The sequence below is a fragment of the Lissotriton vulgaris genome, chromosome 5 (genome assembly GCF_964263255.1).
Source record: "Lissotriton vulgaris chromosome 5, aLisVul1.2, whole genome shotgun sequence".
NCBI lineage: Eukaryota > Metazoa > Chordata > Amphibia > Caudata > Salamandridae > Lissotriton > Lissotriton vulgaris.
In genome coordinates, this window is record NC_141693.1 from 269,933,129 (window position 1) to 269,958,448 (window position 25,320).

Sequence of the window (25,320 nt, forward strand, 5' to 3'; positions counted from 1 at the left end):
AGGTGGTGCTGGCGCCTCAAGTGGTCTCATCTTGGAGCTGAGAGTCAATTGACCGGTCTTAGGATCCTTTCCAAGAGTTTTTTTGATTAGGATCCGGTGTCAAAATGTCCTCCGAGTAGGGCAGATCCTTCGGCGTCGGAGTTTTCGGCTTTGTAGGTTTTTTCAGCACCGAGTCGGTGGCTGGTCTTGAGTCTTTTGGCTTAGAAGTGTGCCCTTTTGAAATGTCTTTTACGGGAACCTGTTTTTTCGTATCCGGGTGCTTTTTCGGCTCCGAAGCGTGTGAATCTGGAGCTTTAGGTGGTTATTTACTCGGCTCTGAGTGCGGTTTCAGCACCTATGAGCCGCTGCCAGTCTTCGGCGCAGTGTGCTTAGGTGTCGGAGCAACGGTCGGCGTGGTTGAGGAAGATGGCTTCTTCTTCGGTGTCGGATCGGCACCGGAGATAGGCTGGCTCGAGCCCGAGCCACCTGAAGGCTTAGTGGGCTCCTTTGCCGGGCCTGAAGGCGGGGCGTGGGACGCAGTCTCTCGGTGTGCACTCGGGCTCGAAGGTGAGGGTGTGACCGAAGCCTTTTTTGAGGGTGTCGAGGAAGGGTTGGGGGTCGACGATCTTACTTACGACCCATTGAGATGCAGTGATGTCCACAACGTCGGAGTCTTCGGCATCTGAGGAGCTGGTACTCTCTTTGGCGTGCTGGTGTTCTGGCACGTTGACTCCCTCTTCAAAGATGTAGTCGGGGATCGAACCGGACGAGCGAGCCATAGTTCTCCGAGTTAGTCGGTCCCGAATTGTCTTCTTGGAGCGGAATGAGGCACAAGTGGAACAGTCTTTGGCCTCGTGCTCCTGTGAGAGGCAAAGGTTGCACACCTCATGTAGGTCGGTGTGGGGAAACTTCGACCCACATCAAGGACACTTCTTGAATGGCGTCCTTTCCAGGAGCCAGAAAGTAAGACCTAGGTAGGCCCGAAGGCCTTCGTCGACGACCGGAATCAAAGACTTCGAAGTAATGAAGAATCGCGTTGATGTGGAGCGCGATCGAAACAATACTGTCGAACTGGGTGAGGATTGCGCGCCGAAGGAAATTAGGTTCCAAACCAGAGCGCAGGAAACACATCCGATCCCGATGGCGGAAAAAAAACAATCTGGGGATGGAGCCGATGCCCATGCGCAATGTGGTCCAAAGGAGAAGTCACCTATCTCGTGACTTCCAAAGAACTTTTCAGGACAACAACAAACTGCAAACATCCGGGCCCAACACTAGGTGGCGATCTATGCACAGTGTGCAATCTGCAGCTCATATACCTCGAACATCCCTTTTTAAGGAGATTGGTTTCCCATCCCGGTTGGACGGTGATGGATGATGTGCAAGTCCTGGCACACAGAGTGGGAGGGTGTAAATAAATCACTTGTTATGCTATACTTGTCTGTGGGAGGGGGTGGATTGTTTACAGCAATTGTTATGGTTGTTAAGTTGGGCATATTGGTGTATGGCAGTCGAGACCTTGTCAATCTACCTGAGTAGGGAGGAAATTACATAACAGCAATCCATGGAACATAGATAGTACCTATAAATTGACCTGAACTGTCAGGGGCCTGGGCTCATATAAAAAGTGCTATAGGGTGCTGTCATTCCTAAGATAACAGAGCATAAATATTGCACTTCTACAAGAAACCCACTTAGATGGCGCATCAGCAGCACGCTTTAAGAGGAAATGGCGTGGCAAACTCTTTCACTCTTCATATTCCACTTACACCCGAGGAACACTGATATGGGTGGGGCCTGGAGGTCCCTTCTCAATTACCTGCTTGGAGGCAGATATTACAGGGCAATGTGTTCTATTGCAGCGCTCCCTTGACGGTAAATCAACCACAATCCTAAATTCTGACCCCCCTAATAATGATGACCCAACATTCTTCTTAAAGATCTAGGACTGGATAACCCAGGACACAGATACCTCCGTACTATGGATGGGTAACTTCAATTGTATACTGGATGGAGATTTAAACAGATCGCGCCACCAAACATAACACTAATCCACTCATGACAGCCACGCTACGGAGCGTAATGACTAACCTGGAACTTACTAATATATGGAGGGGGAATTATCCTACTCAAGAGGAGGTACACTTGCCATTCCACAACACATAATACCTTCAGCAGGTTAGCCAAAATATTGGGCTCTGATCAAACCACACTGGATTGGGTGGTTGTAACACACCAGGGAAAATATATTTCTGACCATTTACCAGTCAGTTGTGGGTGGAGTTTGGGAGGGCCACAATAGACCATCAGATATTGGAGGCTACAACTGGATGTCCTCAGTCCACATAGGGAAGGACACGCTAACACAAGTTATGTCATCTTACTTCACAATAAACTGGGGTTCACAGCACGCAGAGCCACAGACTAGGAATCCCTAAAAGCAGTGCTAAGGGGAACATGTATGGGGGTCACTTGCGGAGTGTTCCGAAAACTGCAATTAGACTTACACATACACTAAACACAACTAGCCACACTTCAAAAGAGGGACCCAACGTCCCCATCTGCAAGACCTCTGCAGACATATCGAGGAACTGTGGCTCAGACTCTAAAAATCTACATTAACACAGTACCATCAGAGGCTACATCGGGAGGGGGACAAAACGGGCCACCTTCTGGCCTGGATACTCCGTAGGGAATCAACCCCTCCCCCCAAATTAAATCACACTTAATCACCCCTGAGGGCACGCAGATGGACACAAGCAAGACATAGCAGACACGTTTGATTTCTATCTACAGACCGTATATTCTCCAGATGTCACTCCAGCCAGATAGTCCCCTTTCTATAAGGCCTAACCATCCTGCCATTAACAGCAGAGGTTATGGTACAGTTGGAAGCTTCCCTGTCCCTCGAGGAACTGCGCTCAGCACTGGCCATGCTCCCAGGGGGAGAGGGGTTTCCAGCCAAATTCTATCAACTCTTTCAGGTGGAGGTTATCCCTTGCCTAGATTTTAACGAGGCAAACGAAACAGGGTCATCCTGCCAACCACCCTGGAAGGCGAAATATGTATGCTTCTGAAACCAGGGAGGAGGGGGGAGCGGGGGGGGTATGGAAGCGGGATCGAACCCAGCAGCATATTGCCCAATTACAATTATCAATTCCGACATTAAAATCTTAAGCAAAGCGTTTCCTATCCGCCTGGCCTCTCATATGCCCAAAATAGTCCCTGAGGACCAATACAGATTTATCCCAGGCATGAACCTCAGGTGATTGACGCACATACTACATGATGGATTTGGCATCGGTAGATCTAGATAACCATTTGATACAGTGGACTGGGGATACCTCTTGCGGGTCCTCAGGGTGGCTGGATTTGGTCCACGATTGTGAACATGGATCATGCTCCTATATACAAACTCCATTGCTAGAGTCCTGGTGGGAAGGACCCACTCCGGTCCTTGGACATTAGGCCACGGTACCAGACAGGGTTGCCTCCTGTCACCATTATTATTCGCCCTAGAAAATTGAGCCGTTAGCGATCAGACTTCAATGTGAGCTGAGGCCGGGTGGACTTACACACCGATGCAGTGGAGGAAGATTTCCTATTAGACACTTTTGATAACACACCAAAGGTTTACTGCCATTTTGCCAATGATTAAGGGTGTCATCAAGCACGCAACAGAGGCTTTTAAGGATCCTGTTACTCCTTCTGGCGCACAATAGATCAGGAACTGAAAAGAGCAACTCAGTTACATATTGATGTTGCCTACTGGGGTTGTTCAAACTACCTTGGTAACAGAAGATGACTTATTAATTTGGAGAGTTGGCGATGGTCTTACCATGAAGCAGAGAGGCCATTACACGCTACTCTTCACGTTCCACAAAACTAGAAATGTGGCATAAAATGTAGCTTAGTGGGATCTAGAGGAGGAAGCTCACATACGGCTAAGTAGGAGGGAAGACAAGCTAGAGGACGCCATAAGTACATGGTGATTATTGACAGACAACCTTCTAGTCCCCCCCCCCCCCCGACTAAGGTTCGGAATCGGACCCAGAGGTCAGAAGAGACCACCCAAAATAGGGCTGAGAGAGAAGAAGGGGGGTGCCATTCCAATAACCTTGTTTAGAAAGGTGGAATGAACTGACAAGTGGAAAGAACGCAGGGAGGGTCAGGGGGAAGGAGAGGGTGCGCAGAAATTGGACACTAAAGTATTTTGTGATGTCATGCACTTCCTGGGGGTGAATGTTTTGCCAATGCGCAACATTCCGTCCATCATCGTGTGTGTTTTTTTGCTGTTCGCCCTATGTGGGAAGGGTATGCTCAGACGTGGGTCACGTGTTCACTATGCCACTGGAGTCAAGCCGTCCTTGCTGATGACGGCTGATAGCCAGAAACCGGTCCTAGGATGCTTGATTCTGGTCTAGGGAAGACATGGCTTGGTAGTTCGGGCTGGACTGTTCCCATGAGGCACAGGGTCAAGACTGATTTGCATATGGCCATGTCTGCACTGGGGTGGAGTGGTGAGCAAAACCACGATGGATTAAACCCAGATCTGTGACTGGGGGTGAATGTTTTACCAATGTGCAACATTCCGTCCATCATCTTATGTGTTTTGATGCACTTCCTATTACCATATTTGTATTCATCATTATGATAATTGACATGCGTAACTTGCTTCAGAACTGCCAATTGTCCTGGTTTATGAATAAAAGTGAAAAATAAAGTTGAAATAAAATAAACATTTTAAAGCACAAATCTAAATTTAGCAGTCTGACTAAAATTCAAAAGGGAAAATGTGGAACAAATAATGGCAACCAGTGAACTGAAAGCAAAGGTATTTTCAAGGGTCTGGATGAAAGAAGTAGGAGTCATTAAGATCCAGCTTCCTGGAGGAACTGGAGAACTTCCTCTTCAGCTTCATCATTCTCCATAAAATCTGCCTCAACCTGATGTGGAGGGGGGCCCCTCTGGGAAAGGTGGTAACTGTGATGTGATGTGATGTGAAGGGGTTTTTATAAAGCGCAGGTTGCACTCCAAGGAGCATCTTTGCGCTATAGAAGAGATTTAATGCTCCTGTTGGTTGTGAAGAGAAAAGGGGTATCTAGACTAGGTTTTTACATTGCTGTTCAGAGAGCGTGAAAATCCAGGTTTTGAGAGCCTGTCTGAAAATTGTTTCTGTGGGGATTTGACGAAGATGAAGAGGAAGAAGGTTCCAGGCCTTAGAACCTAGTACCGCCAGGGATTTTCCTCCTTTTGTTTTCAGTCTGAACTTGGGAATAGTGAGAAGATTGGTCCCTTGGGACCTGAGGCACCGTGTGGGGCTGTAGTGCTTGAACATTTTCATTATGTAGATGGGTCCATTTCCATTGAAGGCCCTGAAAGTGATCAGTAAAATTTTGAAGAGCACCCTTTTGTGGATGGGCAGCCAGTGAGTGCAGAATGTTCATTGCTGCTGTGGCTGAGGTTCTCTTTTTCCATCCTAACACTAGTCTGGCTGCAGCATGTTGTACAATTTGTAATTTTTGGCAGACTTCTTTGTTTGTCCCTGCATAAAGACTATTACAGTAGTCGATGCGGGAGGTAATGAGGGCTACGGCGACCGTTTTCCTTGCGGAAAAGGGGATGAGATCGAAAAATGTCCTGAGCCCATAAACTGCAGTGGTTGTGCTGGTGGTGGTTATAGTGGATGTGGCTAGCCCACCCCCAATCGAGTGTAAAAGTCTGCAATCATGGACTGTACGTCACTGATGGGGGTCATGGAAATGTGCATCATAGGGAGTATGTGGTAGTACCAAATTTCATAACAGGGCAATACACTCTGTCATTATGAGGTTGTCTACAATACTACCCTTCACCATCATCTTCCTGCAGAGAGGGATGGCTGAAATTGTGATCCTACTGTGAATTTTATGCTCAGTCACAATGTTCCTAAGAGTGATCATGGTAATCCTGACACTGTATGGATCACAGACTATCTGCAACACTCTATGGTCCCTCATCTCATGAACCATCCTCATCCTCTCTTGCTGTGTCCAGTAGTTTAAGGCGAGGGGTTCTGGATGCACTTTGCTTGGGTGAAGCAGATGTGACCTGAGGAGTCTTTGAAGTCATGGCTAATTTCTAAGCCATCTATGAGAATTTTAACATCAGTGAAGACTTATCAAAGAAGTTGTCGCTAAATGGGTTGTCGACGATGTCAATGCTGTAGTCAATGAGGGTGGTTGTCAGTGAAGCTGGAGGCAATGGTAACGTTGACGAAGACATAGTGGAAGAGAGACTATTGATAAAAAGTGAAGCTTCTCAGACAGCGAAGGTTCGAAATGTGAGCTCATGGATGAAGTGGACATCGGACTGTATTTTTTTTTTAGAGGGATGACTCATTATTACAGGTGGTAAAAGATATTTTGAAAAGTTCCCCCTCCCCCCATAGTTTTAGGCATATTAGAATGTGGTCTCATTGACCATATGTTCACAGATAAAGCTCTCTTGTGAGGCATTTTAACATTTTCAGAATGTGTTCTTTCCCAGTCTTTTAAAAAGTCCTCGAAGGGTTCTCCTCACTGCTGGTGCCCTGAAAAAAGGAATCCTTTCCTAAACTGTAGAGACGCCACTCTCATTATTGTGGATAGTTCAGGCTAAGGATGTATGTCAAAACATACATTACTTGGGCTTGAGGTCTGGACACAAGCATTAACTCATTTACCATGCAGATGTTCAGCATGTAGGTTATTTTTCACGCAAGTGTTAGGAGATCTGAAGACAGATTACCTAGCTGATTCTTCCACGGTCGATCTAGAACAGGCTCTAACAGGGCGTAAGAACACCAAAGACCACAAAAACCCCCGAGAAAAAAGAGCTTACTTGGAACTATACACACACACACACACACACACACACACACACACACACACACACACACAGAAATCGGAGTTATGTTTGCCTTTAGGAGGAGTGTAGAGTTCTATGCACCATAACATTAATAAACTTGAGTTTGGGTCTTTTGAATGAGATGGATGGGCTACTATTTTGTGGAGGTTTTTCATGGCAGCTGTCTGTACCCAACTGTTATTTCAGAACACCATTGGATCCCGAGTGGATTACTGAAGTGATTAGAGAATGTGACTATGACAGATACAAGGCTGGCAAAATAAGCTATGAAACAACACAGTCAGTTGACTCCAAATGACAGGTCTTTCCTTAGAAACAGACATTTTAGGCAAAAGAAAGTAAAAACAAAAAGGAAGAAAATAGTGAAAAATGAAAAGTCTGAAAGGAAACTATAAAAAAAAGACATTACACATTAATAACTTATTTAACAGCCCATGTGGTGAAGTATTTTCTGTGGCACTGACTATTGACACCACACAACATACATGGATGGATGTGGCATGCATTAAAGGAATGCATGGAATTACTGTATGCACAGACACGAAGAGCTAGCATACTTTAGACTCACATTTTAAGTGAAATGACCATTTCTGGCAAAGACTGCCACTAAACTAACTGTTCTCCAACAGCACTGGAGTGAGTGAAAATTAGGATCATGATCCCTTATAGTGTTATATGTGGACAACTATTAGGAGAACTTTCAAGAAATATAGCTATTGTGAAAAAAATTATTAGGGAAACAATTTCTGGCCCCTAGCTTATTCTTGGATTTATTTTGGAAATATCTGGCATGAACAATACATTTGTTTTAAAAACAAGTACATTTGACTAGGGTACTAAAGAAGTAAAACAGTTGTATGACTTTAACTCTACGGGCCAGCTAGAAGAGAAGTATAGAAATATGGGATAATATAAAGAATATATATGTTTCTACAAAACTAAGCTTCAACACCCTTAAACTAACATGTGAATTGAAAGATTCCAAGAGACGCAGGATCAGGTGCTGTATTCAGAAAGTCAAGCAGATTAGATGACACACATCAGTGCAACTGAAAGAACACAAAGGGAGCTTTTGTTGGTTAGTTCAGTGTCAACAGGAAGCTCACACTCAACACATGTACATGCACAAGCTCTATTTGAGCTGTACCTATAAGGGATCCTGCCCTGCACAGTCGGGGACCTGGACAGAGCACCAGGAGACGACGAAAACAGTGGAAGGCTTAAGGTAGAGGGTTGTTGCCAGGGTGAGGATGCTGGCAAGGCCTGAGGGCTGTTGCTCACAGGTTGCAGATGTGGCATGCTGGCCAAGGAGAGGTAGGTAGGCCTTGGAGTGGGAGAGGATGAAAGGGGCCCCGGACTGGTGACTACATATGGTCGGTACCTTGGAGAGGAGGGCTGGACTGGGAGGGCATAGGGGCTGACAGACTGAGAAGGCATGGAAATGGGGGTGGTGGGATTAGAGGATGGCGAGGAAGTTGGAGACAGAGGGGCCACATTGGTGGGGAAGGCTCTGCTAGAAACTGGGCTAGACCCATATAGGCTGGATAAGAAAATAAGAAAGAAAGATAATTAGGCATCAATCTGACAAAAGATTAGGCAGAAGAAAAATATCAAACCACTTCAATATGTAACAACAAGATTCCTGTCCCTTTTCAAATACCAGCATATCATATTTTGCAAAACACACTTAGTCTGTCACTCTCCCATTTGGCTCTGCCACACACAAAACACACATACAAACACATTCACTCATGCAAAATAAAATGTTATGTAATGACAATTGGTGAGCAAGACAAAAAAGAAAGGGCAACAGTAGTCCGATTCCAACACAGAAGGCCCACTTAGTCAATGAAGGTTCTGATTTCATAGAATTTGAATACAATTCTCCAAAATACCCCAATCTTTCACAATATAGGACATTCAACCACAAGTTAAAATGTAAACATTAATCATTTACTAATGGTTAACATCACCATTCTCAACTCTGCTGTGTTAGCCTCAGAACAGGTGGGCAGATACTCCACTTCATGAGATTATCTAGGCTAGATTTGTCACGTTGTCTTCTTTGCTCTCATTCAAACTCTGCTCCTTTTTAGCTCTGTTCCCACCAATCTATATCACCTAGTCATAACAAGAATGAGACAGAGCTTGCCTTGAGACAGAACTGGCACCAAAGGAACTACCACTGCAGAACATGGGACTAGAGCCCAAATTGGAGGAGGGGTGAAGCACCAGACCCTTGTCTGGTGATCGGATGGCAGCAGCAATTGGCTGGGATGTAGCAGTCAGACTGGCAAAGGGGTTGTCATCTTTCGACTGGGTAGATATCATCAAGACCTCCATCAAAATCTGTCCAATCAAGTCCTTAAAATTGGAGAACACTGTCAAAGATGAAAGAAAGCAAGAAGCAAAAAGATAATTTACTAAAATTAAGTGAAGCACACTCATAACCTTTCAGTGTGCAGGTGACCAATGAATGAAGAGGTGCATCAAGGAAATTTATAACATCTCTTTAACAAAACACTCACCTTCTTTTGGGTTCTGTTTAAACTGTGCAGAGAGAGAAGTAAGGAAGATAACATCTCGGTCCCTTTCCTTCCAGGAGACTCGGAAAATCTTACAGACCAGCTGCAATGCCTGCTCCTCAGATACCTCTAACCCAGATGTAAGGTCCTTGAAAACAGAAAGTAGATTATCGTGTTAATAAGAGTAAACTAAAGAGTGCACAGATTCAAGAGTCAGTGCAAGCAAGGTCCAGGTCATTCAACAGCATTCCACAGACAAGGTACAATATAGAAAACCACTAAAAGGTGATAACAGTACGATCTGTTCAGAAAAGGATCATGGTAGTGCATTCAAATTAAAACATGTAAAGATAAACGAATCACCACAAAATAGTTCCAATTCAATTCAACAGAAAAAAAGATTTTTAATATATAATTCCAATAGGCATCTTGGGTGAAATATTGGGCTTGAAAGGCAACCTGAGTCAGTGACGGGTGTTTGGAAATACAAAGGGGCCCGTCTCCAGAGATTGCTGCTGTGTAGGGGAGCAGTGTTGTGAGTTTAAAGCGGTATAGTTATAGGATGTACAAATTTGACCATGCGTGCGAGCACATTTGAACATGAACCCTGGTTCATTTCCACATTACGATTTCAAACAGTCTACTGCAGTATCCGGCAACTAATGTGGAAATAATCTGATACAAGGAAAACGTATCCAATCTTAACATGATAAAAACATCGCATATATTGGTGGAATAATGCATTCATGCAATTCATGGCAGTGAAAACTTTTAAATATTTCAATATATAGGAAAGCACATGTAGGGTTGTATAGAAGAATGACATGGGAAAAATTGACAAATCCCAGCATATTAAAATTATTGCCATGTAGGGTTGTATATAAGATTGACATGGAAAAATTGCCAAATCCCAGCATATTAAAAATATTGCATTGGTCGTTGTGCTTGTGAATATATACAATCCATTTAAGAAAAAACTTTAAGGTATTTAGTACATAAGGGAACTATACACCAACATTAGGTTGTAAAGGTTCTACTGTATATAAATGCAAATGTGTGTATGTGACTATAACCTTTACCCTGTCCCTCACTCATCCATTCACCCCCATCACCCATTCAACTTTCTTTCTCTTTATCACATTGTGGGCACTGTAAATAATTCGTATATTCTTAGTATATGAATTATTTACAGTGCTCACAATGTGATAAAGAGAAAGAAGGTTAAATGGGTAAGGGGGGTGAATGGATGAGTGAGGGACAGGGTAAAGGTATAGTGACATACACACATTTGGTTGTATTGAATAACATTAATGCTCTGAATTACAAGAGGATCTAATGAATGTTTCTCTTATATATTAAAAATATTTTTTTCTGTTGAATTGAAATGGAACTATTTTGTGGTGATTCGTTTATCTTTACATGTTTTAATTTGAAAGCACTACCAGGACCCTTTTCTGAACGTACCGTAATGACCCAGGTCTGGTAGGGGGCGTGGCTTGGACGCCGATCGGGATGGCGGCGTGAGCTCGCAGCTCCGCGCGGAATCCCGCTAAATTCTCCTGTTTTTGGGACCCTAGGCGACCCGAAGACGACGTTCCTGCCCTCTGAAGTGTAAGGGGACAGCTGGGCGCAATCGGAGAGTCGCTGGGGGACTGCTGGCCCCGAGAAGATCGAGTGAAGTGGCGGCCGAGGTGTTGCCGAGGGTGAGAAGAAAATGGCGGCGAGGAGGTCGGACGGTTCCGAACTTCGGCCCTGAACCAAGTTGTCGCCGAGTGGCACGAGATCCTGCACTTGGCTGCCCGAGGCACTAGGACTGGCGGCGCTGTGTCCTGAGACCAGGGGACGCTGACCTGATTCACCCAGGAGCCCGGGGACCCTCGTTGGCCACCGCTCTGAGACTTATCCTTCCCCCCTCAGGCCGGAGGGGGGTGACGGAACGGAGCTCGTCCACCTGGCCATTGTCCCGGAGAGCGTCGGCGGGGACATTGCGCTGCCTGGTGCCCGGCGACCGGCACGTACCCACGGGCGTAATCGTAAAACGGGCGACAGGACTTGTGACGCAGCACCCTGGCATGGCGGCGATCGGAGGGCCGATGCCCGGGAGTCGCGAGGGGGACTCGGCGACATCAACTCAGCTGAGTGAGAGTCCCTCCCCGGAGCTTGACCAGGAACAGCGGCTGAACCGGCGTTTGGATGCCATCCTTGATGCGATCACCTCCACTAAGGAAGCATTGCACAATGACATTGCCCAAGTGGCCACGGGCCTGGGGCTGCTACGCGCGGATCACGCGAAGCTGGCAGACAGGGTCAAGGATCATGACCAGCTGTTGCTGGACCTGAAGCCATCGGTGGTGACCGCGGAGCACAGGATCACGGACATTTTGGCCAGACTGGACTCCCTGGAACGGAGGGCGGAGGATGCCGAAGGCCGCAATAGACGGAACAACGTGCGGGTCGTAGGCCTGCCGGAACGGATTGAGGGGAGGACGCGGTGGCCTACATGGAGAACTGGTTCCGCACTGTGGTGGCACCGGAGGGGCTTACTCCTTTTTTCACTCTGGAGCGAGCTCACCGGGTGCCTGCTCGCCCGCCGGGGCTTGGCCGCCCCCCCCGACCGATGGTGGTGCGGCTCCTCCACTACAAGGACCGGGATCTTCTCATCCAGCAGGCCAGGATGTCAGGCCCGTATGGGGTGGAGAACTGTAAGGTAACGATCTTCCCGGATTACACTCAAGCGGTCCAGAAGAACAGGGCATCGTTCCTTGCTGTGAAGAAGGAGCTCAGGGAGGAAGGCATCCAGTACTCCTTGCTCTACCCAGCCAAGCTGCGGATCATTATGGATGGTACTACGCACTTCTTCCAGACTCCGGACGAAGTTTGGCAATGGCTCGAGTCATATAGAGCGGGGACGGACAAATCACACCAAAGTAGGCGAGACCAACCCAAGCAGCCCCGGGTGAGGCAGTCACAACGCATCAGATCCCGCAACAGGCGCCAGCGGGAGAAGCAGGATGCTCAAATGGCGGCGGAGAAGAGGGATGCGCCCGCAGCGACGGCGGCCATTACAGGGTCGCAACAGAACAGTGAACGGGCAGAAACGGACTCGGGAGGAGAAGGCAGCAGAACAGGAGAGGAACTTTCAGAGGCGGAAAGTTCAAAGGGGCCGATAGTGACCCCACAGACATCGGATGGCATTTTCTGCGGCTGAGATAGAATTGGGACTAGATCGGGACTTCATGGTAGGGTGATATCCTGTTGATGGAGGGCGGGTTGCCGGGAGGGGGAGCTGTGTGCGTTGGAGGGGATGAAGGTGCGGGGTGCGGGCTCCGCTAGCTGGGGTCGGCGGCGACTCACCCCCCTCGGGCCCTTAAGGTCGACTGTGGTGGAGACCACAGGGTAAGAGTGTGAGAAGTTGGTTCAAGGTTTGGATGGGGGCGGCCATTGGGTTCGTGTGCTCTGTCCTGGGGAGTGGGGTTTGGGAAGTGTTTCAGTTTTGGGGATGTTCGGGGGGGGGGGGGCAACTGCAATGGGGGGCCATGGACCTTTGTTTTTTGATTCGGACCGTACGAAGTTGGAATGGGGACATTACCTAACTTGAAATGCCTAACGTGGAATGTCCGGGGGCTGCGGACCATGGTGAAACGTCACAAAGTACATGCATATCTGGTACGCAGGGGGGTTCAGATTGCTATGCTCCAGGAGACTCATCTCACCAAAAAAGAGTGCGCTGCCCTGCAGAAAAGATGGCGGGGCCAGGTGTTTGGCACCACTTACTCAGCGTACGCCAGGGGGGTGTTGATCTGGGTGAGGGCGGGGATACCCTTTCAGGTGCTGAATCAAGTAGTAGATCCGGATGGCAGGTATGTGGTAGTGGAGGGGAGGTTATATGGACGGGATGTGGTTTTTTGCTGTGTCTATGCACCGAACACTGACCAGGGCCGATACTTTGATAGTCTCTCGGGGTCCTTGGCCTCTTTCCTGGCGGGTCCGATAGTGTTAGGGGGGGACTTCAACTCAATTACGGATGTTGCTCTGGATAGGTCCCATCCCCCCCTAGTGGACTCTCCGGTGCGCAGGCTGGCCGCGCACAGGAAGGACTGGCAGGAACGATGGGGGTTGCTGGATGTCTGGAGGGAGCGGCACAGGGGAACCAGGGATTATTCCTTTTATTCCGCTCTCCATGATCTACATGTCAGGATCGATTCGGTGCTTTGCGGGGTATCCCTGGCCCCATTGATTACCCATGCGGAGTACCTGGCTAGGACTATATCCGATCACAACCCCCTATTAGTGCACATTCAGTGGCAGAGAGAGCGCTCAGTGATACCAACATGGCGGCTTCGGCCGGAGACGCTAGAGGACTCTGTGTTCAGCGATGCGGTTCGGCAAGGCATAGATAGTTATTTCGGAGTGAATGAGGGCACGGCTGCGAGTAGGTCTATTGAATGGGATGCGATGAAAGTGGTGGTGAGAGGGGTCTGTTTGGGTAGGTTCTCGAATGCTCGCGCGACTGTGCTGAATGACCTAATGAAAGCGGAAGAAACTTTGAGGGACTTGGAGCGCCGCAGGCCGGCTAGGCCAGGTCTACAGGCCCAGTTGTTGGAGGCGAAGGAAGTGGTTGCCACCGAGACGGAACGTTTGAGGTGCTATGACTATAGGCAGTACGTCATCAGGGCACACGCAGAAAGGGACAAGGTGGGTACCCTCTTGGCCAGGTTAGCTAACCCGGAACTTAGGGGCTGCCCGATTCTCGGCATTAATAATGCGCAGGGAGAGATGATGTACTCCCAGGCAGCGGTATTGGAACGATTTAGGGGGTATTATGAGGAACTGTACAGGAGTCAGCTGGGAGTGGGGGTTCAGGACATCGCGGAATACCTGGGGGAGAGGCAGCTCCCGGTCCTGGACGAGGAAGATGTGAGGGAGCTGGGTAGCCCGATCACGCTCACGGAAATACGGGTGGCCATCAAACACATGGCCCGCAACAAGACGCCCGGGGTGGACGGACTGCCAATTGAATTCTATCAACAATATGTGGACAGCTTGGCGCCCAGGCTGCTGGTGGTGTACACGGAAGCCTTCGAGACGGGGGCATTGCCGGGGTCCATGCGGGAGGCCTTGATTGTACCGCTCCTCAAACCTGGCCGGGATGCCGCGGACGTGAGGTCTTATCGCCCGCTGTCCATGCTGACGGTGGATTATAAGATCCTGAGCCGAATCCTGGCCACCAGGCTGGCCCCACACATGACGGGTTTGGTACACAGGGATCAGGCCGGGTTTATACCCACGAGGAGCACGGCGCTGAATATCCGCCGCCTGGTGGGAATAATGGACGCCATCGTGGACAGGGAGGGAGCACCGGCGGTTCTGTCCGTGGACATCGAGAAGGCCTTTGATAGCTTGGAATGGCCTTTCCTGGATGGAGTGCTAGAAAGGTTTGGTATGGGCGAGGGGTTTCGGAGGTGGACGAGGGTCTTATATACCTCGGCGACGGCGAGAGTACGATTGGGTGGCCTGGTGTCTGCGGCGTATCCAGTGGGCAGGGGAACACGACAGGGATGTTCTCTCTCCCCCCTATTGTTTGCCCTGGCGATGGAACCCTTGGCGGTCCAAGCGAGGTCAGGTGACCGATACGCGGGGATAGTTAGTGACGGGCAGTGGCATTATATATCGCTATACGCGGATGACTTGCTCCTGTACCTAGCTGACACCTCCGGGGCATTGGTTGGAGCGATGAACCTGCTGTCTGAGTTCGGCCGGCTGTCGGGCCTTAAGGTCAATTGGGCGAAGACTTGTGTGTTTCCGCTGCGAGCGGGATCGCCAGCCACTAGCAGCGATTTGGGGGTAGTATGGGAACCCTCTTGCATCACCTATTTGGGTGTCCGTATTTTCCACGCGGCTGCGGACCTATTGGAGGGCAACATCGGCCGCTGTGTCCGGGCGCTGCGGGGCAGCTTGTCTTTCTGGTCAACCCTCCCGCTGTCGGTCCTGGGCAGGATAGCACTGTTGAAAATGGTGGCGCTCCCCCGCTTCCTCTATTATTTCCGAACGCTGCCTGTCTGGATTCCCCAGGGGGTGTTTAGAGAACTGCGGTCAATGATAATTGGCTTTCTTTGGGGGCATGGCCGCCGTAGAGTAGCCCTGAGCACGCTACTTCGCCCCAAGCTGGAAGGGGGTATGGCTGTGCCCGACCTTGAGCTGTATTATCTAGCAGCGCAGTTGCAGGTCCTCACACAGAACGTAGCCAGGGTGTTCCGGGGCCCGGAGGAGGACCGGGATCGGGGAATGCAACGCCACGTGCTGTCCTACATCATTATGCAGCAGCGGCTCGAATTACGGGCCCTCACCATGGAAGAGCGGACGCTCCGGCTGTGCTGGCAACGGAGCCTTCGGAGAGCGAGGGCATCGCGGCCTTATGCCCCGGAGATCCCGATCGGGATGTTGACGGCATTGCCGCACGGAGGAGATTGGTCCCCATTGCTGGATTGGGAGGAGGCGGGACTGCAGGTGGTGGGTGACTTGTACATAGATGGGGCTTTGGCGCCGTTCGAAGTGCTCCGGGACCAGTTCGGGCTGCCCGCTGGGGGCTTTCTCCTACACGCGGCAGTAGTTGCTGCCATACAAAAGCATTGGAAAGAGGGGCTCCTGGAACCCACGACGACTATGGCGTGCCAATATGTGGTGATGGCGGCTGGCACGTTCAAAGCTGTGACGTGCCTCCATAATAGGATGCTGAACGAGGGGTTGGAACCACTCCAGGGGCTCAAGGCTAAATGGGAGGTGAGCATCGGCCGGCCCATACCGGACACGGCATGGGGTCACATCCTGCGACGCACGTGGAAGGGCACTAGAAACGCGCGTTTCCAGCAGGTGCATTTCTATGTGCTCCATAGGGCCTATTTAACTCCTGAGAAACTACAGCGGTACTTTCAGGTGCCGGATGCCTGTTGCCCGCGGTGTTCGTCCCAGGGAGCGGACATGGACCACTTGTTTTGGGGGTGCCCACAACTGGGGACCTATTGGGCGGAGGTAGGGGAACTTCTGAATGAAGTGACTGACAGGGAGGTGGAATTCGACATGGCGGCGTGCCTATTGCTCTGGTTCCCGCATACTAAGCACACCAGGGTGACAAGCAAATTCATAGACCTGGGCCTGATATTGGCACAGAGGGAAATATCGTGGCATTGGAAATCCAGGGGGGGTCCCTCACTGCGTAGATGGAAGAATGAGCTGCTGCGGTGGTCTGACTGCGAGAGTGTGCTCCGGATGAAGCAAGCTGTAAAGTTGGGGAATGAGAAGGCGCTGGATGCGGCGCGTGCGTGGGAGTTGGTGGTACAGGCTATGCGTGATTCTTTGGTAGAGGATGTGGATGGCGAGACTTAAGCCGCTGGACACCGCGAGGCGAACACAGAAGTATAGCATCACGCACTGTAGTGGACCCATCCAATCCGACAGGACGAGGCACACACCTTAGCAGTTGCCAGGGGGGGGGGGCTTTGGGGGGGTTGGTTGTTGGGTGTTTGGGGAGGGCCGGATGCCATTAGATGGTCACCTGTTAGGGCCTTGGATCTACTGGGACGATGGTTGCTATGTGGAGGGTAGAATGGCTGGGTAGTGTGGCCAGGTGCGACGACCCATGGCGCCTAGGGCAGGTCCCGACAAGGGCGACACCACTGACTATCACTGGGATGGCTGACGGGAATGTTGTTATGGGTGGGGGGGTAAAAGCAGAACCGCAAAACGATCTATCAACCAGGGTCCTTATGGGACGTGCACTGTGATGTGTTCCTCTTGAGCGATATAATATGCCGCCCGGCCTCCGGGATGCGGGCTGAATGGCTGTGTACGACTGGGAATTCTTATTGGACGGGGGGATCTCACAAGAGTACTGGCTGCTTAAATTGTATCCTGTGGTTTATAACTCTGCAATAAAAATATAATTTAAAAAAAAAAAAAAATGACCCAGGTCTGGTAGTTTTATGGGTTAACCCAGTTAAAACTTAACACAACAGTGCAATTTGAGAAGTAAAAATGTCTAGGGTGTGGAGGTACATATCTCATGCCATAGCTCAGACAGCATTGTTCTACAAAGTGACTGCGCTAGATTCAAGCCTTCTGATTAGTAGCTCTACTAATAATTCATGTTAATATGCTATGCTGCGAGCCCCATATTTAAAAAAGACTCATGTAATAAATACTGCATATTTTGTATATTTACACACACAATCAGACTTCTAGAAACCAAACTTAAATGTAGATGTGCAGAGAGGAGCTACGCTAGCAACCAAGATGGCCGCGTAAGCTCCCGGCTCCGCCGACCTCCGACAGTAGCTCATAAATCCTGATATTGATCCTGAATTCGCACAGAACTCCCGCGTGGCTGAAGTGTTGCTGAGCTTAAAGGTGTAATCCTGAGATTTCTATCTTCTCGAATGATGAAGCTACGCCTTGTTTTCATTCTCGGCCTAACCCAGCGTGGAAGCCGGGGCCTCGATTTCTAACCCATCCGGGTTGGAGTTGAACAACATCGGCCGCGGGACTTGGGCGGCGTCCGGTCTACCGAAGTGGAAAATATCCTGACCGGTTTAGATGGTGGTACTGTGGTCAGGTCGATTCCAAGGATACGGCGGCAAGACGCACCGGTTGCTGTGGGCGGGGGTCCGTTGCACGTGGGCCCTGCTGAGCACCGGGGTCGACGGGCCTGGATCCTCGCTGGCGGCGACGGTGTTTAGACTGCGAGAATGACGGGTGCCCACCGTTAATATCGGCCCCGCTTGACCTGTTACCCCAGAGTAGTCGACCTCCAGGGTCAAAGATCTTATCTGTCACTTTGCAAGAGGATATGGAGCGGGTGGAATGTACGCAGTCATTGCAGACCGTAATGGCCGCCATTGGGGCGCTTCACTCGCAGGTCACCGCCATCATCCATAAACTGGTTGTAACAGCTGAAAATATGTGTCTGAGACTGGACTACAACCCTTCGATAGATTTGAAACACGCTGTGTTACCCGCGAAGCAGGGCATGCCTGAGACAGAGGGCCCTGTGCGGAAACCAGATCAGGTGTTTTTTGTCGGCTCCCGAACAACAGCTAGCGAGCCTGGAACTACCAAAAACTCATCATACTCAATGCCGATACCGCCCAAGATGGACACAGCCGATTTTATACTCCAGGATAATTTCCTCAGTGACTATCGGATTGATTTATCATTCTTTTCCTCCCAGTTGGTTCAACTATGTTCTCGTGACTTACTGTTGGTGGACAGATATCTCCGTATGACTTGTGGACTTCGAATACTAATACTTTGGATTCGATCCTACTACACTGACTGACTTTCTTGAACGTTTTGATTCTCCTGTCGAGACGGCGGTTCAAGTGGAGAGAGCTCGCACGAAAAATCGGAGTGGCCAGGGTTGAGTTTGATTGTCTGGGTTTGTCAAAAAGGCTTCATTTGATACGGGACTTGTAACCTATAATGATGCGGGAGTCGGCGGTTTTTACAAACCCCCCCCGGTTGGTTTGTAATTGCTGCTTCACAATGTTTTGACTATATTTGGGGGTGGTTTGCTTCTGGCGGGGAGTGAGGGGGACCGGGAGCCTGTATGACATCTCCTCCTCCACTCTTTCCCTTCTTTTAGGTCTTAGTTGGTGGGCGACAGGCACGCTGCTAGTGGGGTTAGGCCGTAGCCATTGCAGGGGTGCAGGGTGGGGGGAATGGGAGGTTTTTTTTATTTTGTCTTTGTTTAGTTCTATGGCCTTTTTCTTTTCTTTCCCCTTTTTACGAGAGGTGGGTTGCTTATCCTGAGTCGATCTGTTTCACATATCTGGGTGTCTACTCTGGTCTAAATTATCCTGAATCGTGGGTGGACGGACCTTGCTGGCGTCAGCTTAGCGGGGTTATGGATCGTACTGTTTCTCCCTTTTCATGTGCCTGCTCATGTTGACGTCCCACACTCCTGTGCATTGATTTTATCACATTGGCTTATTCGCCTACCCACCGATGTACTATATTCTATTGTATGACACCTGATATGTGTAGTATTTCCTCTTGTTTTTCTTCTTTCAATAAAAATATATATAATAAAAATGTAGATGTGCAGTCTATGGCAACATAATGAACAAAAAGCAGTCAGGGAATTATTAAAAAGGAGGGACACCCTGCAATGGGCCCCAAATGTGGGAACATTCAATCAAATGAAATCATAGGGATAACATATTGTGGAGAAAGACATTTACAATAGCAGCAACAAGTTATTTTCAATAAGACATCTGAAGATCAGCTTTTGCAAAGTACAAAAGTGAAAGCAGACCGGTTTCTCTCACCAAGTTCTTGGGCTAAATTGATTTTCCAGTTGAAAAGGGTCATGTGGAGCGGTGATTTGCTGAACACTTTTCGCACCAGACAGACCTCTTGAGAAAATATTGCACCACAGCTAGTACTAAGAATCCCAGCAGTCATTTTCATTAAATGTAGGCCAGTGTTTGGAATCAAGTCCAGATATCTTGGAGAGGAGACCCCACCAACACTGAAGCATCATCTATGCTTTTTGCAGATCTGAATACCACAATTGATTCTGGGGCAGACCTTGTTTGACACCTGGTAATCAGCACAAGAAAATGCATAATTACAATAAGCGTCATTACTCCTTGTAGGCTATACACTTTAGTTATCTGTGTCCACAGCCACTCCTAACTATTACATTATTTGTACTGGGCGAGTAATGTGGACGAGGACTTTAATGCACACATATTATAGGCTTCAGAAATGACATGACCCCATATTGAGCGCAGCCAATAGTTCAAATAGGTATGGAGGGAGATGCCTTTCCCTCGGGGAAGGCTGCTTTTAACACCAAGCAGTTAGTGACTAGGCATTACAATTTACGGCTAATGTTACTAGCCGATATTGAATTGAAGAAAATTACTGTTTCTGAACAATTAGAACATGAACGTTCGTGTTCAGGAAAACAATAGCAAAGATTCACTCCACAAAATGTCATGGAGCATAGATACTATATCACCAATAAGCAGATTTGGTTCTCTTATCCCACTTATTCGGACCCTTCAGATCTAGATGTGGTTGGAATTCTTGTTTCCCAACTCCAAGAAAAAATGCATCCGGAGTAGATGTTCTTACTAAATTGAACTCTAGAATAACTTTCATGACTACAAATGCAAATGCTACTTACCAGTATGCATCTGTTCTTGGCATGTAGGGCTGCTGACATTCATATCTGCAAAAACAACAAGTGATGGACTGAATGTGGATCAATGTCACACACTCCCCCAGTCAAAAGATCTGGGCCCAAATCCATCGTTTTTTTGCACTCCACACCACCCTGGGTTAGACAATGGCGATATGCAAATCAGCTCTGACCCTGTTGCCCCATGGGAACAGTCCAGTCCGAACTACAAAAGCCATGTCCTTCCCAGAACGGAATCAAGCATCCGAGGACCGGACCGGTTTCGAGGTAACACCTCTCATCAGCCCGGCTAGCTTGACTCCAAGTGGTGTGGAGTGCCTGGGACCCACGTCTGGGCATCCCCAGCGCACTTAGGGCGGCAATTGCAAAAACAACAAGTGATGGACTGAATGTGGATCAATGTCACACACTCCCCCAGTCAAAAGATCTGGGCCCAAATCCATCGTTTTTTTGCACTCCACACCACCCTGGGTTAGACAATGGCGATATGCAAATCAGCTCTGACCCTGTTGCCCCATGGGAACAGTCCAGTCCGAACTACAAAAGCCATGTCCTTCCCAGAACGGAATCAAGCATCCGAGGACCGGACCGGTTTCGAGGTATGCTCAGACGTGGGTCCCAGGCACTCCACACCACTGGAGTCAAGCTAGCCGGGCTGATGAGAGGTGTTACCTCGAAACCGGTCTGGTCCTCGGATGCTTGATTCCGTTCTGGGAAGGACATGGCTTTTGTAGTTCGGACTGGACTGTTCCCATGGGGCACAGGGTCAGAGCTGATTTGCATATCGCCATTGTCTAACCCAGGGTGGTGTGGAGTGCAAAAAAACGATGGATTTGGGCCCAGATCTTTGGACTGGGTTGAATGTGTGACATTGATCCACATTCGGTCCATCACCTGTTTTGTTGACATTCATATCTGTGCATAGATCGCCACCTAGTGTTGGGTCCGGATGATTGCACATTGTTGTCCTGGAAGAGTCTTCGAAGTATCATGAGATAGGTGGCTCCTCCCCTGGACTACAGTGCGCATGGGCATCGCCTCCATCCCCAGATTGTTTTTAGCCATTGGCGGAGATGGAGTGAAGAATGTGAGTGATGACCATGCTATGAGCATATGTATGTATATGAAAGAATTCTGCAGCTGCTACAGGCGCCCGGGGAGGAGGGTGGGCGATATGAATGTCAGCAGCCCTACATGCCAAGAACAGATGCATACTGGTAAGTAGCATTTGCAGTTCGAGGCATGTGGGCTGCTGAATTCATATCTGTGCATAGAATACATAGCAGTCCCTCCATTAACGGCGGCCGCCCGTGCCAGCTGCAGCAGTCTGAAAAAGCGTTTTTAGAACAGCCTGACCAACAGCTGCCTGCTGTTTGGAATGTACGTCTACACAGTAGTGTTTAGTGAAAGTATGTGTGGTAGACCATGTGGCTGCTCTACAGATGTCTTCTAAGGGAATGTTACCTAGGAAAGCCATAGAGGCCCCCAACTTCCTGGTGGAGTGGGCCCTCGGTGGGATAGTGAGAGTGCGCTTAGCTTTAGCGTAACATATCTGAATGCACTTTACTATCCACCTAGCAATCCCCGCTTTGGAGATTGCGTTTCCCTTGTGGTGAGTGGCAAAAGCAACAAAACGTTGTTTGGTTTTGCGGAAATCTTTTGTCCTGTCTACATAATACATCAAGGCCCTCTTAACATCAAGGGTGTGGAGCATGCGCTCCGCCAGTGTCTCTGGGTTTTGGAAAAACACCGGCAATTCGATTGTCTGGTTATTGTGGAATTGTGATACCACCTTGGGTAGGAATTTAGGGTTAGTGCGGAGCACCACCCTGTTAGCATGTACCTGGAAGAAAGGTTCTTGGATGGTAAGCGCCTGCAACTCGCTAACCCTCCGTAGCGATGTAATCGCTACTAAGAAAGCAACCTTCCAAGTCAGAAACTGAAGCTCACAAGAGTGCAGTGGCTCAAAGGGAGGACCCATCAGCCTCGTAAGAACCACATTGAGGTTCCATTCTGGAGCTGGTGGGGTCCTTGGTGGAATGACCCTTTTGAGTCCTTCCAGAAAAGCCTTGATAGCAGGGACCTTAAAGAGTGACAGGTGCTGCCTATTCTGGAGGTATGCTGCCATAGCAGACAGGTGAATGCGGATGGAAGAGTACGCTAGATTGCATTGATACAGATGGAAAAGATAACAGATGATATTCTGAATGGAAGCATCTAGCGGGTCAATATTGTGGTTAGCACAGTAGATGACAAACCTCTTCCATTTAGCCGCATAACACGCTCTAGTAGTGGGCTTCCTTGCCTCCCGAATGATGTCCATGCAATCGGGAGGAAGATTGAGGTAGCCAAACTCTAGGACTTCAGGAGCCAGATCGCCAGGTTGAGCTGTTGCGGATCTGGGTGCTGAATGTCGCCATGGCTCTGCGTCAGAAGGCTGGGGGTGAGATGAAGCCTTTGATGCGGTACCACGGAGAGTTCCAGAAACGTGGTGTACCATGGTTGGCGAGCCCACGTTGGAGCAACCAGGATGAGCGTCATCGAGTGCTGCCTGAGCTTGCGTACCACCTGCGGTATCAGAGGTGCTGGGGGAAAAGCGTACGCAAATCTGCCTGACCAGTTCATCCACATCGCATTGCCCTGTGATTGCGGGTGTGGGAACCTGGCGGCGAAGCTTTGGCATTTTGCGTTCTCTTTCGTGGCGAACAGGTTTATCTCTGGATGACCCCACTTTTGGAAGTACGGTTGGAGTACTGATGGATGTATCTCCCACTCGTGCATCTGATGGCTGTGCCTGCTGAGCAGATCCGCCATTTGATTGTCCTTGCCCGGGAGATGCTCTGCCATGAGGAAGATGTTCCTCTGAATGGCCCACTTCCACATGCTCTGAGCCAGATGAGACAGCTGCGGAGAGTGTGTGCCTCCCTGCTTCTGAATGTAGTACATGGCCGTCATGTTGTCCGTCCGGATCAACACGACTTTGTTGCACAGATGTACTTTGAACGCCTTTAAGGCCATGAAGATTGCCATCAGTTCCAACACATTGATGTGCATCTTCCTTTGCTGTAGTGTCCAGAGTCCCTGCACTGTGTACTGGAGTACATGCGCTCCCCATCCCTGGAGAGAGGCGTCCGTTGTCAGGATAATCTGTGGCACAGGCTCTTGGAATGGTCGGCCCTTGCAAAGGTTTTGTGGATTCCACCAATGCAGAGAATTGTATGCCCGACCGCTCACCAACACTAGGTCTGTCAGTTGCCCATGAGCCTGAGTCCACTGACGTGCAAGGCACTCCTGAAGCGGACGCATATGTAGTCTCGCGTGCGGGACAATGGAGATGCAGGAGGCCATCATGCCTATCAACTGCATGAACACCTTCGCTGGAAGCGAGTGCTGGGGTCTGAATCATTGGATCAGCGCCTGGATACTGGCGATTCTCACTGAATTCGGCTGCGCGGTGGCCGCCAGAGTGTTGATTGTCGCGCCCAGATACTGTCGCACGTGGGCGGGCTGGAGATGGGACTTGGGGTAGTTCAGTGAGAAACCCAGATCGTGCAGGAGATGAATGGTGCGCGACACATGGTCTACGCACTGTCGTTCCGTCCTTGCCTGAATGAGCCAGTCGTCCAGGTAAGGAAAGACGTGGACGTTTTGGCGACGGAGATGCGCCGCCACAGTCGCTAGGCACTTCGTAAATACCCTTGGTGCCGTGGTGACCCCGAACGGCAGGACCTTGAACTGGTAATGCTGGTCTAAGATCGTGAATCTGAGATACTTCCTGTGGGAAGGATGTAGGGGGATATGAAAATAGGCATCTTTCAGATCCAGCGTAGCCAGAAAATCCCCCTGCTGAAGCAGGGGAAGCACTTGCTGCAACGTGAGCATATGGAAGTGCTCCGAGAGTATGTACCAGTTTAGGGGCCTGAGGTCCAGGATAGGCCTGAGGGATCCGTCCTTCTTGGGAATCAGGAAATACAGGGAGTAAACCCCTGTTCCCCGCTCTTGCAATGGAACGAGCTCTATTGCCCCTTTTTGCAGCATGACTAGAACTTCCTGCTGCAACAAGGTCAAATGCTCGCCTGACATAGGACGGCTTCTTGGGGGTATGTCTGGTGGAATGGAAGTAAGCTCTAGACAGTACCCGTACTGGATAATGGACCTCACCCACCTGTCCGTGGTGATGGACTTCCAAGCCGGCAGGAACTGCTGGAGTCTCCCCCCAACCGGTGTTGTATGGTCGGGGGGCAGTGACAAGACGTCACTGCTTGTTGGTGGTGGTGGACCTGGAGCTATTGTTTCCACGTCCCCTGCCCTTGACATTATTGCCTCTGTAACCACCTCTACCCTTGTTGTTGTACGGGGTCTGGGTGTTACTCTTGTAATATTGTGTGGACTGGGATGCCTGCCCCCTTGTGGTGCCTCTGGAGCTTGAGCGGCGAAAGGAACCACTCCGAAACTGCTGACTTTGTAAAGCCCCCATTGATTTGGCAGTTTCCGTATCTTTTTTCATTTTTTCCAGGGTGGCATCCACCTCAGGTCCAAACAGGTGGTCAGGATTCACTGTTTGATTCAGTATCGTAGTTTGGATGTCGGGTTTGAACCCTGAAATTCGAAGCCAGGCATGGCGTCTAAGCAACACACTGGTGTTGATAGCCCTGGAGGCTGTTTCTGCCACGTCTAGTGCACATTTGATGGATGCATTCGTAATGAGTTTGCCTTCCTGAATCA

General features: G+C 49.4%; 1 protein-coding gene across 2 annotated transcripts in view; it reads right to left on the reverse strand.

Annotated features, from left to right (window-relative positions):
• UBE4B (ubiquitination factor E4B) overlaps positions 1-25,320 on the reverse strand; it is a 1,174,709-nt gene that overhangs the window by 916,865 nt on the left and 232,524 nt on the right. Inside the window, exons 5-7 of one of the 2 annotated variants that reach the window (XM_086921363.1) lie at positions 9,396-9,540; positions 9,020-9,248; positions 8,015-8,407 (exon numbers count right to left, since the gene is read on the reverse strand). In XM_086921363.1, coding sequence (XP_086777489.1) covers positions 8,015-8,407; positions 9,020-9,248; positions 9,396-9,540 — 767 coding nt within the window. The remainder of the gene's footprint in view (positions 1-8,014; positions 8,408-9,019; positions 9,249-9,395; positions 9,541-25,320) is intronic. The other variant, XM_086921364.1, reaches the window with a different exon arrangement.